At 37.9% G+C, this 13,553-nt stretch overlaps 1 protein-coding gene across 1 annotated transcript; it reads right to left on the minus strand.

Moving 5' to 3' along the window:
- Nucleotides 1-4,914: 4,914 nt before the first annotated feature.
- LOC310934429 (transmembrane protein 26-like) lies at nucleotides 4,915-11,053 on the minus strand (the record flags this gene model as incomplete). Its single annotated transcript, XM_083898157.1, has 6 exons — nucleotides 4,915-5,201; nucleotides 7,527-7,606; nucleotides 7,824-8,020; nucleotides 8,832-8,921; nucleotides 9,124-9,220; nucleotides 10,863-11,053. The coding sequence occupies 6 exons, from the start codon at nucleotides 11,051-11,053 to the stop codon at nucleotides 4,915-4,917; spliced, it is 942 nt and encodes a 313-aa protein (XP_083754283.1).
- Between the last annotated feature and the right edge of the window lie 2,500 nt (nucleotides 11,054-13,553).

Genomic DNA, 13,553 nt, shown 5'->3' on the forward strand with positions numbered 1-13,553 from the left:
CTCTGGTTTTTTGTTGTTGTTTTTCCATTAGTGATAGTATCTGGTACCTGGTGCTTCTTTTAGTACCTGCTCTGGTGAGGTTCGAGCTCAACAGATACTAAAATGTGACGTCAACAGACTGCCGGTCTCTGATTTGGTCAGACAGTTTCGTGACTGGAAAGAGTCATCAGAATGAAACTGAACAACGCCGAACTGTAAATCAGTTAAAAATCCTGAAAATGTGCGTTAAACGCAAACATTTAGCAAGAAAATGTCTAAAATGGTGTATTTAGCGCCAGAACCGCTGAAATCCGGCGATCGTGAGCCCAATCAAAACCCGTTCAGATGTATTTCAGTTCAGTGACTGTGTCAGACAAAGTCTCTGTGCTCCGGTCATGCATCAAGTACTGAACTCATCTATTTAATGAACTGATTCTAACGATTCAGAATGAACGAGTGTCCGTGTCGCGTAAATAAACGACGTCACAGCAGTTTTGTGCAGCCGTGCTATGACGAGCCCGTCCACGTTAAGGACGTACTATGGAGTAATAGAGTGAAACGACGTGCCTGGTACCCAAACCATGAAAAATAGAGCTGTGCTGAGTCCAGTAGTGCTAGAACTTTACAGAGGAAAATCATAAAAAAATCATAACTGATGATTGATTACAACAGGTTTCTAAAAAAATACGAAAATAAAGAAAATGTCTTCAATTAACTGGTCAGAGGGAAAGAGGGCAAGTGCTTGAGCGCCACCTGGAGTCTATATCTGTGAACATGCATGCTCCACACAGTAAAACAGGACTGTGTGTGAGAACTAAACTGAGGATAGAGTTTTAGTGAGTAAACACAAAATGCACTGAGTCACTGCAGTTTCCAACTCTATGAACTCTATTTATGTTTCATAGTCACCCTTTCATTTATTTATTCACTTGAGGTTCAATAGTCTCGACAGCAAGTTTCTACAAAATGAGAAATTCTCTCAGAAATGATTCCACACATTTCATTTGGGAATGAGACACATAAGAAAATAAAATGTAAAATTAGAGACATAAATGAATAAAATATCTTTCAAAAGGAGACGTGTATCTGTAAAAGGCTCTGAAGGGCTGCTAAATTACTACATTCTTGCAGCACAGTTGCAAGAGTTAACCCCGTGTTTCATTACATTCAATTTCAGTTCAATAACATTTTTATTTTACAGCTAACTTTTAAATAAAAAATATTCTGCCTTCAAATAAAATAACATTTTTTCAAAGGTTCCCTTCTAAAAGCATAACTGAAGGTTATGATGAATAGCACACAGAAAGTACGTTTTTAAAACAACATTGCTAACAACAAAACAACACAAAATGAATGATTCTCAAGGGCTGATGGGAAATGTCCTATTTGTAACTGTACATATTAGCCAAATGTAACATTTGCTACTTTTTTTTATAATTTGACATACATTAAGAAGTGTCTCCACATAGAAATTATTTTAACATTCTGCTTTACCCCTCAAGTCGAAATGTTGTTGTTATTTCTGATTTAATAGTGAAGTTTGTGTTGGTGTAAATATTGGCTGTTCTGTATGTCTGTGCCTTTTATTTACTTCGGAAATTAGAAGATGTTTAGAATGTACACAGTTTTCGAACCTGCATGTTAAGACTGGTACTCCACAAAAGCAGGACTCCAAAACAGTTCAGTTCAAGTCAATAAACAGGAAATAGTCCAAAAAACCCAGGAAAATAGATGATGATGACTAACAAGAAATCTGGAACATTTGACACAGAGGTACAAAGACAAACTGGCACAGAGGGAAAAGGGAACACTGCTTAAATACACATGAGGTGGAGGGAGACACAGGTGAATCTAATGAGGGCGGGGCAGACAATCAAGTCTGAAGGATAAACACAGGGGGGTGGGGGTTAGGAAGGTACAGTGGCCCTGAGGTGCAAAACACAAACACAAATCACGAAACACGAACGCAAAAGACAAAACACAAATGCAAAACGGATCACGATTTATTACATTATATTTATTTTAATGGATCATTATTTGCGTTTGTGTTTTTGATTTGCGTTTGTGTTTTTTGAGTTGTGTTGTGAAACAAGAAACATGACAGATAAAAAGAACCATGGTCCTGGGACACTGTCCATTGTTCAATGTCCACAGGTTAGAGTTGCAGTATAAATGAGACACACATTTCATGTTATACTACTGGGACACTGACAGTGTCTTTAAACCTGACTGGCAGAGACACAAGGTGTTGCCAACAATAACACTTAGTTACAATCTGAAGCTGCTATTCCATCAATGATTCACTGTCAAAAACTGTCAACAGATGACATTATAATATTCAACTTGCTAATACACTGATGTCCACAGTGGGGAGCCACTGCGACACATATCTGCATCAACAATAATTGTTGAATAAAAAAATGCTGGTATAAAGAATTAGAAATAATCGTAATATACTGTTTTAAAAGTAAACAAATACTTCACATGTTATGAATTACAAGTCAAATCACAGTAAGATATACAGTTTTATAACTTTATTTCTTTACACAATACAAATATCTATTGAGGACTCGCCCTCAATTTTACAGTACAGTATTTTTAACAGTAACAATACATAACAGTAAACACAACATAATAGATACAACGTATTAAAAGATATAACATAAAACACAATAATCAACTGTTGTTTCATTAAAAAAATACATTTAAATAAAAATCAAGCAGAAATCTACAGAGAAGACATAAGTTGAGACATTTGTGAAAATGTATTGTTTTAGGGTGTTTTGTAGAAGGTTTGCAGTAACGGGAGATGAGAACGTGAACTGAGGTTTTAGTGAGTTGTGTGGGAGTAATCAACGCAATTTGGTAAACAAGTAAAACAAGAAGGGGGCTTTCCAATAAAAGAGAAGACCAGCCAATAGAACACGTGATGTCATGAGGGATAGGCTACATTATCCAGTACACCCTGAGCCAGAGCAGTAAGAAAAAAGTGACAACTTTCTTTGTTCCTACAGTGAATAAAAAAAAAACCATAACAAAGTCATTATTCCTGATGGGATTGTCTCTATATTTTAATGTGAATAGTTTGTGTGCAAGTTTAAGATCAGGTAACATTACAATATAATACTGTTTCATCAGAGTACATGCATTGCAGGCTATATATTAGGTATTGTAAAATGGACTGGAGTTTACAGTATAAATGAACCTTGTGCTACACCCTTATTTATCAGCGGAACATTAAGTAAATGTATGTCTTTAAATTGACTTCCTGTGTGCAGAGCACATTCGACAACCAAGGACAAGCACTTGAAAGTGAATAGACATTACGTGAATGCAATGAATGATTTATGGTGTGAAATGGCTTTTTGCGTTTCTTCTCAGCCATGGCATTGACTGTATCATTCACAATCAGACTGATGGCATAAACAGTGCTGTGCCATCCTCAGTTGTGAAGATGTACAAAAGGATAATACCACAAATGTAATAGTAATACTAAAAACATTCATATGAACCAGTAAGTCATAATACTGATTCTTTAGCCAATGATACCTCATTTTTTTTTTAAATGTATCCCACTCAGAGCTGTTTACCTGAGTGCAAAAGCGAATTATCTGCAAGCTTGCCATCACATTACAGCCGTCAGGCGACTTGGACAAGAGTAACAATAAGTAAGCTTCTTATTTTTTAATAGCACAAATAATCCAACAGCTACAAAAATCACAATTTACAGCTGGTAAGGATGATGTTTTCCTAAATGTTTCACCTCTGCTTCACTGAAACAGAATACTTGAATATCAAGTGTTGATGCTGTGCTTTAATCAAACAGCCAACTGGCACAGTATAGGATGTTTTCACAGTCACAGTTTCAACTTCCTGTCTAGGTTAAGACCAGGAAACGTATTCTCCAATCTCAGCGTCTGTCAACACGCTGCCAGTATATCTTTCTAGATCTTTCCTGTTCTCGCTGCCCTCACTTCTGCTCTGTCAGAAGTACTGTCCAACCCTAATGTCTCCAGTTACTGGAGGTGCTGGCAGGCGGCATTATGTGGTTTTTTCTTAAATGTTATCATATCACTATCTGTCTTTCTTGTTATGCTCCTTTTCCTGTCTGGTCTTGCTCACTGTACACATATCACATCAGTGTTGAACCAGATAGATTGGAGAAAGTGTAACAATGCCAATTATACTTTTGATATATGTGTTAAAAGCTATAATTCCACATGATTATTTGCTGTGTATGTATTCCTATTGTCAGTTTTTGTGTGTTTAAGAGTGTGTCTCCTTCATAACTGACTTTTTCGTCCCTTTGCTTTCTTTCTAATATATTTTATTACGTTGTCTGGTCTTTCGTAAACTTAGGGGCTCCACATGTGTCTGACCAGGGAACGTTTTATATTCTATTGTCATGTCACCCTTTCTGCTGTGTTATACATGAGGGAAAGAGCTGGTGCTGGCTTCAAATAACATCTTTACTTAAACTTTCTTCTAAAAGAGTTTGTGGTCCAGCCCTGGCGTCTTTTCTACAACACAATGCAGTGCGTGACCCCACTGGTTACGTAATGACTGTTCATTAAAAACAATGAAGTGTTCATTAGCAATTGTTAACCTTGCAAGATACGGGAGTGTATTAACACCATGAGAAACTGAGTGTCCTTGGGGAAGGGTTAAACTCTCTTAGTTCATGAGTCGGCCTGATTTTCAGAGTGACTGAAATGAAGGAAGTTATTACCTTCAAAATAAATCAGATGGAATTTGAACTTGACAACTTTATCCATTTGCTTGTGTAAAAAAAAATCGATTTCTTCTCCCAAAAGCATTAATTATTCACAACTAACAGCTTCCTCAGAGCTCCATTTGCACTTATTGCTAGTGTGCTATTACCGTAAATCGTTGTATAGCATCTCCTGTCTTCCCCCTGAGCTGAAACATCCCAATTCATGGCATAGCCATGTCCCTGCTGCTGGAAGATCTAGAAGCCTGGCATATGATCACCAGCCTGTACAAGCTCAGGATGACCACCAGGAAGTTCTTGATGGTGAAGAATCCCAGCATCTGGTGGAAGACTTTGGAGTAGGTCATGACGATGAGCCTGACCACAAGAAAAGGCCCATCCTGGATGAACAAGGCCTCTGTGATGTGCCACAAGTCCGTGCTATGTTTAGTCATGAGAGACGCCTCCTGGTCGCCCAGCTCAAGCTCACTTCCTGGCTTGGAGGTCACCACTTTTAAAAGGAAAGAAACACAAACACAAACGTTCATAGGAGAAGGAAACTTTCTTTGTCTGACATCTTTTCTTGCCACTTATGGCTGGACGATTGAGATTTTTCAAAACGTTTTTCTATTGTAAAGGAAACCTATAACCAACTTTCTAACTTTGTTTTGTTGGGTTAGGGTTAAGATTTTTTTAAACCTGACTATGACTGGGTAAAGGTTGATTAGAGACCTCAGGAGTGCAGATATAGGCAACTGGCAACAAGTTTTCTTAAAGAGGTTTCCCCTCCCATCCAACCTGACCTGGATGACCTCTATAATATCCACTGCTTCATTCAATGACCTGTGTGACTGTGTGTAAACCTTCACAAACACATTAATTAGAGATTTTACTTCACCCATAAGTAGGCAGTACATTTCAATGCACAGTTAAATTGAGTTATATTCCAGCTAAACATGCAGTTTAATTGTACTAATGTTCTTGTACATGTATACAAGGCCTAACAGTCAACTTATTGAATTAAATGTTTCTGCAGCCACTACACTAGGTGGCAATATACCTGCTTTCAGCTTGTTAGTATAACAAGACAGAGGATAAATTCTGTCTGTCTCCAGAAAGGGACAAAAAAGTGAATTTCGAAGTGATATGATGTACTTTTAATTTTTTACTTTCACTTTAATATGTATTGTTATCTTAATGTATTTTAATTAGTTTTTATTGTGGTTTTAGCTTTTAGGTCTTGTTTTAAGTGTAATCAATGTTTTGTTGTGTGTAACTGGTGAGCCAGACAATTTTTCACCTCGGTAGACAATAGACACATATTCTATTCTATTCTATTACATAGATTGGCAACAGTCCTGTTAATTAAGAGGCAGGAAGCAAAGTTGTATGTGGCGAAGATAAAGATACTGAGATTCACAGTGGGAGTGACGAGGGTGGACAAGATAGAGGAGAGTGTGGGGGAAGTGCGTGGACGTGCTGAGAGAGGACATAAAAGTGGCAGCATGATGGAGAATGGTGCAAAGAATAGGAAGAAACAGAGGTGAAAAATCTAGAATGGTGACTCTTAACTGGGTATATATATATATTTTGCTCATTGTCTGCACGCTTGCCCAACTCGTTCTCCACTTCCTGTAGTTGTGTCTGCTCTGCTGCTGACTGTCTCTGTCTCTTTGTCCTGTCAAGTCAACCCTGCTCTTTTGCCCTGGACCCCGCTGTCCCTCTCTGTGGATGTTTGACTTGGCTCAGCACCAGTTTTTCCCATGGCTCGGCGCGGTCGGCCTCGAGTGCGGTCCCCTCACTCCCAGATTCCTCTTTGCCCTGCTCCTCTGTTTCCTGTATCCGTGCACTGAGAATACGTCTGTCCGTCTTCAGCCTCTGCACCTCTAAGTGTCTTGCGATAGGGTTCACTGTCCTATAGCCTAACCACAGTCCATGATAGAAAGACAGTCTCACTTATAAACACTGATGAGCACTGTGCATTTAAACACTAAGTGCTTTATGCGTCATGATGGTAACAATATGGATGACAGAATCACCACAAAGAGGCCAAGTTATGAATAATCATTAGCGTGGGTTGTCTCTTCCCAGAACAAAGTTGCTCTCTTTCTTTCATCGCAGAGATATCGGACCATTTGGCCTTGCCTTATAAAGGTTTTCTCTAATCCCCTCTCTCCTCTAAGAGACTTGGGCTGTCCATGTTTGTTTCTGTGATCAACATGTGAGACTAGATTTCCCTCTGGAGAAGCAATCGTTTCACAAACTCCTCATATTTCATCAATCAGATGCTCTGCCTCTTGGAGTATAGAAAACTAAATGATTCTTGACATTCTTCAAAGCTTCTTTGGACTTGCTTTATTTAGATGTGTTGTGTTGTTTGTCTAGAAAGGCTGTCAGCTTGACGATTAAATAAAACATTGTTGTCTGCTTCCTATAATATTCTTAGGCTCTGTGGGTTCTACTGAACACACCCCTCCTAATACGTCTTTTCCTGTTCTTTTTGTAGAAACTTTATTTTTAGAGGCACAGTTCTGAATGTCCAGCCATTCCATCACTGATTACACTATTGTGATTTCAAGGCTCATGAAATGAATATAGAATTTCAAGCTGGACATAGCCAGAGATTGAAAAGCATTTGGCTTTTGGCTAAACTAAACTAAGCTTCACTGTTTACTGACAACACAGTGTCATTATTGTTGAATGTTGTGATGTTTTGCCCATTTCTAAACATATTGTGGGGATTGTCACACTCTGGGATGGATTATGCGCAATGATGTGCAGCTGTTGCTGCTTAACAATGACCAAAGCTATTGGTTGAACAGAAACAATCACTAACCGGCCAGATGTAATGGGAACTGCAGCATGCTCCACGTCCATACACCCAAGATAATGTAGACCATGTGAGGAGTTTTCTCCCTGCAAAAAGGAACATTGAAGGGAGTGGATTTAAGAAAGTGTTGGATGCTTTATTTCTCACTTAACAAGGATATGATATGTGAGAAGATTGCACAGATTAGGTAACTTCACTTAACCTCTTCCGTGTCCATTATTAACACATGCACAGGATCATCCAGAAAAATGATTAAAAAAAATAAAAAAATAAATAAAAGTAGAAATAAAATCATCCACCCACTTGACATCTGACAGCGTCTCACTAGTGAATTCGAGGATGTCTGCCGCTGTGCCGATGAAAATCAGAAGAAGCTGTGAGAGTTCATCACGCGTGACTCCGCCCCCCACGGGAAGTAACCATTTCCCGACGATGAGGAGGATAAGGAGAATCTGATGGAGAGCCAGGATCCAGTCATGAGAACAGACATCTGATAACGCCTGTTCAGACATAAGGAAGAGGGATTCAGAGTTGTTTCTTTGTTAACAAATGATTGTTTCTTAAGCCACACATCTCTCCTCGGCTCCTGTAAGGCCACCAGTTTCTGCTAAATACAGTACACGTAACATGTTTTGAGAACAACGCAATTATATATTGCATGTTGCTAAATGGAGGCAGTATATAAAAGGGAACATGAAAAAAACAACTCATCTGAGTTGTCCTTTAATGACATCATTATTGCACAATCTGGAGTTTGGTTTTCCAGTGAATCTCAGTAAAAGGACAGAGGCCTGCAGCAGTGCCCCTCCCACTGTTTAATTCTCATGGAATATTTATTCCATGAGAATTAAACAGTGGGAGGGGACCATTTAAAAAGAAGACGTTGTATAATTATTATACAACGTCTTCTTTTTAAATGGTCTCCTCGTACTGATTGCATGGATCAAAAAAAACAAGTAAAACAAAAAGCAACTTGACTGGGAAACAATTTTACTTTTTCTACACTGAGGAACAGAAACTTCCAGGAGTTTAAGTTGTTTTACAGCCTCACAGTGATGACGAGACACAACCGTGACTGTGATTCACAGTAAAAAGAGAGTCGGCGTAAATTAATGACATAGAAAATGTGCATGTACATGTGAAATATGTGTGCTTTTTTTTTTTTGTCAAAGTGCAAAGTAATGGTTTCTACTCAAATTCAAACAGAATAATCTGTCTCACTTTTTTTTCGTCTCCATTTCCCGCAGGCAGAAGAAAACACTGTGTGTTCTCTTACGGGAGACAAGTGAACCCTTTAATCTGTCACCTCACCTTCAAGTAGTTTGTGTTCGTGGAGTTTCCAAAGGTCTCGTTGATCACGAACGTGCTCCGCACATTTTCCAACGAGTCAAGTTTTTTGCACTGAAAAGAAACAGAGGAGCCTTTTTTTCACAGACTGAGTTCAACAAGCTTATACGTCTCCATGTAACTGCAGTTCAAACCTAAATGCATGCAGTATTGTATTTGACGGAGAACACAGAGAAATCAATGAAATACGAACATCTGTCATGTTTGGGTTGGCTGTTACACACTAAGTATATTTGTTTCTGGTTGGAAGCAGCACCTCAATCTCACTGTCTTTGTTATCCTGGTGGTGGAGCTCCAGCAGCCAGATGGAGGGAATGATACTGATAAGAAACAGAAATATGGGAGGGGAGAACCTGCAAGACAAAAAAGAGGTTCATCAACACATGCTTTAGAACAGTGCTGTCAGAGGCAATTCTAGAGTCTGTAGGGGCCATTCCCAGGGGGCCCTTCCAACCAGTGTTCATCACCATTATGTTACAAATAATCTGACACCAATGAAAAATGTATGAGTTCAAAATGTTTTGTTTTTTTTCAATTTGCATGAAATAACATGAAAAAAACCTTGCAATTAAAAAGTCTGTGAAAATATAAATGCAAAGAACAATAAAATACTGTAAATAGGTTTTTAAAAACTAAATAAATATAGTAAAAAAACATTACACTGTAAAGAACCCACATTATAAAGCAATATAAATATATAGAACAATAAAATACTGTAAATAACTGAAAAAAACATATATAAACTGAGTTAAAAAGATATGCATTACACATATGTAATGCAAATAATATGATAGATATGCAAATAATCCTCTTCATTTTCCAACTTGCAGAACGATAACTTCACACAGGTTAACGTGAGGTGGGGCCCCTTTAGGGAGGTTTCCTACTGAGATGTCATTGCAAATCGCCCATTGTTTTTTAAGGGGGACGGGGAGGCGGCTGCTCACTGCACATTTCAGCAAAAACAGCGCTCAGGCTCCAAGTGTCAGGGCCCCCTATCAGCTCGGGGCCCCAAGCAGTTGCCTGCCTTGCCTGTTCACAAGCTGCGCCTCTGAGTGCTATAATATAATGATGTTGCAGAATCAACATACATGACTTTGTTATTGATATTTTTGGCAACTTTAACTCCACTACATTTCCTCTGACTATCATTGTTACTACCAAATAAAATCAGAAGAAGACGAAGACTGTAATGGTCTGTATTTATGTAGAGCTTTTCTAGTCTTGATGCTTTCCTCTACAGTTTTCACCCATTCACACGCTGTAACATAGGGTTAAGCGTCTTGCTCAAGGACACATACAGACACGAGCAGAGTGAGAAATTTACGGCACAAACTTCCAGTTGAAACTCGCCCAACCACAGAGCCACCATGGCTCGATCCTAACTTTTTTAATACTTTTACTTCGAAACTCAAGTACGTTTTATATAATTAAATTACTTAAGCACATCAAATGTAATATACTTAATTAAAATTAAAAAGAGTGACTTCAACTTCTACCAAAGCCATTTTCTGATAAGATACTTTTACTCAAGTATTCCTGTTAAGGTAAATGTAATAATTCCCTGCTGTAATTCATGGTAAAATGATACTTTTTACCCAAAATCTCTAAAAAAAACAAAACTATATACATGTTTTAAAAAATTGATGTAATTTAAAGATTGTTGTAATCTATCCATTGTCTATTGAATTCCAGGAATAAGTTAAGAGGCACAACCCCATCCTCACTCTCTGTGTCAGCAGTGTTTTAACAATAGCAGCAGAGGGACAAGCAGGATGCAAGGCAAGGGTGACTGTGGAGGGTGTGGGGCAGATTAAAGCTCAATCTAGTAACATATTATTATTATTATTACAACAGATCTATTACCAATACAACAGTTGGGTACGATTTAAGTCAAACAAAGAGATTGGAGGGTTTGCATCATGAAGTAAAGGATAATATTAAAACACTTATCTGCATGCATCATCATCATCATCATCATCATCATCATCATACCATTTGTAATCTTCTCCTTTTCGCCTCTTCAGTGTTATTATCATTTCAAGGACAAGCGGCAGAAAGAGAAACGTCAGGAGCCAGTATTGGAGGTCTTTCTTCACCACTGTGACCCTCCACACGCCGGCCAGGGACACGATGATGAACAGCACTCTGGTGATGATCGCACAGGAGAACTTGAACAGAACCATGATCGCGGCTGCAGTAGCGGACAGTGGAGCGAAGTTTGCACTTATTCCAGTTTGAGCTCGCAGTGTGTGCTTATATACAGAGGTGTAGACAGTGCACCCACTGTTGCATGGAGAACTTTTTCCAACAAATTCCCAGAAAGTTGAAGCCCCGCCTTATTAAAACAAAGTCATAATGTCACCCAACCCACAGGAGCGGGTCTAATTACATAGATATAATGAAAAGTAATGTCTTTACTCGAACTCTGCAGACTGTTTGGTATTACAAACACACACAAAAACAGCAAATATTAAATTAATGAGTGATAATGAATAATGGACTCACTAACTCCAGTGTGTTGGTGTCTCGTGAGTGTACAGGAGAGGGCAGCATTACGTCATCTATTCATTCACAACCAACATGGAGAGCAACTACTCTGGTGTTGTATTTTCTGGAACTGAAAAGAACACCCTGATAGTAGTAGTATTAATTAATTTTTTAATTTTTTAATTTTTTTATTTTTTTATTTTATTTTTTTATCCATATCAGTCAGTATTGGTCCGATACTGGTCAAAATCACTGGATTGGATATGGGACAGATACAAATACAATACAACAATTTCATAAATTGTATGTTTCACTATGCACAGATATGCACAGACTGTAAAAATGTAAATATAAATCAGCAAACGCATTTCAGCTGAGTCATGTTTGGGCTCTTTATTTCTTCTTTTTTTCAAAGAACAATATGTTACACAGTTGAACAATTATGTCTTTAAAAATGACTCAGCATAAACGTTGTTGTTAACAGCTTCGTAGTTCATAAATCGGTAGATAGTACTGGAGTTTGTGATATCGCTATCAGACACACAAAAAAGTGTTATGGTCCCATGCCCAGTAATTATAATCATAATCAAATGCTGTACAAGGTTTGCAACAATAACTAATTAAATGATATACACTCTGCAAAAGTCTCAAGGCACCACCCGTTTTTATGATTGGAATAATGACATATATAAATAAATATGTATATATACAGTGCTTTAATAAGCACTGTAAAGCCACAGCTGCCCTAAATGAACAGCATTGTTAATTACCACAATAATTTTTCAGTATGTAGAAGCACTTTAACGGAAATTATATTTTTAATTCCAAAATATAGTTTTTATTGTTATAAATAAATATTGCATACATTTTTTACCCTGCAAAAAATAAAGGGAAAAAAATAGTAAAGCACATTATTTCTTGATTAGGATGTCAAAAAGGTGAATTCAGGTTGTTATTTGCCAAGTAAATTGTGAATAGTGAAAGATTTCAAAAAAAATATTTATGTTTTCTCATGCAGCACTGTATAGGAAATGCTCAAACATGTCTTGAATAAACCTAGCGATATTTTCAAATATTATTTTAATTTGAAACAGAAGGGCAAACACAGCTTTTACCATTAGCATAAATCAGGCCTTCACTCTAGATTTAAGAGCGCCAGGATCGTGCTAGTGTTCAAGTGTAACCGTAAATCACACTAAATACTTGACACTTTAACCTGTAAAAGCTATTTGTGTTTGTGAGAAATGTGTTATTATAAAAATGTGCATGCATGTTTCCTGTTGTATTTTTCTGGATGAGTTCCAGTGAAGTGACTGAGAAATATTTATACTGTATTGAGCATTAGAATGGTGACTTTTGCACAGTAAAACATTGTAAAAAGAGTGTATTTTTAACCATGGGGACACATGATCTCTGATACTGTGTGATATTCTCGGTAAAATGATGCAAATATGAAAACAAGTATAAGTTTACAGCACATGGGGTCATTGATTATTTACATGTAGATGAAAACCAAGCAACAACAACAATTACAGTTCAATATATTAATCTGTTCCTCATCAGAATAGACTTACATTAAACCATAATCATGTAGTCTCATCACATTTCTCATTAGCTTTCCATGCAGGACATACCACATCCAAGTAAATCCACCCTGAACCTACACACTCACACACTCACACACACACTCACACACTCTGCCATATTGCATGCTGAGTTGATTTTTATTCAAATCAATCCAGCCGGCGAGTGAGGCACTGAGGAAACAGTAGAAAAGGCCTGTGACCTTGGAAGGGGGACAAGCTTTTCCTGTCTTTGTTCCAAAGTGTCTGTCATCATCTTTCACTTTGGATCACGTGAAATCACAACAAAAACTTCAGATAGAGGGCAGAGTGTATATCCAGCTCCGAGTCATGTTACACATCCAGCAATGTATGACTTTGGAAAGAAATCACCTTTTTATTTATGTGTTTCCAGGTTTCCCAAAAGACTAAAGTCTGGATTAACAAAATAAATCAGCACTTTAATGTGTCAGGGAGCGAGAGACTGTTTAGTCATACAGAGAAACAAATGCTTTTCTGTTGACAGAGACAGAGAGACCATACAACATCATACCCCAGCTCTGGTGTGAGTCTGTGTGAGGAAGGTGCTGCTCAACACCCAGCTCTTACTGGCAGTGTGTGTGTGTGTGTGTGT

The sequence above is a fragment of the Microchirus variegatus genome (assembly GCF_963457635.1).
Source record: "Microchirus variegatus genome assembly, chromosome: 11".
NCBI classification, from domain to species: Eukaryota; Metazoa; Chordata; class Actinopteri; order Pleuronectiformes; family Soleidae; genus Microchirus; species Microchirus variegatus.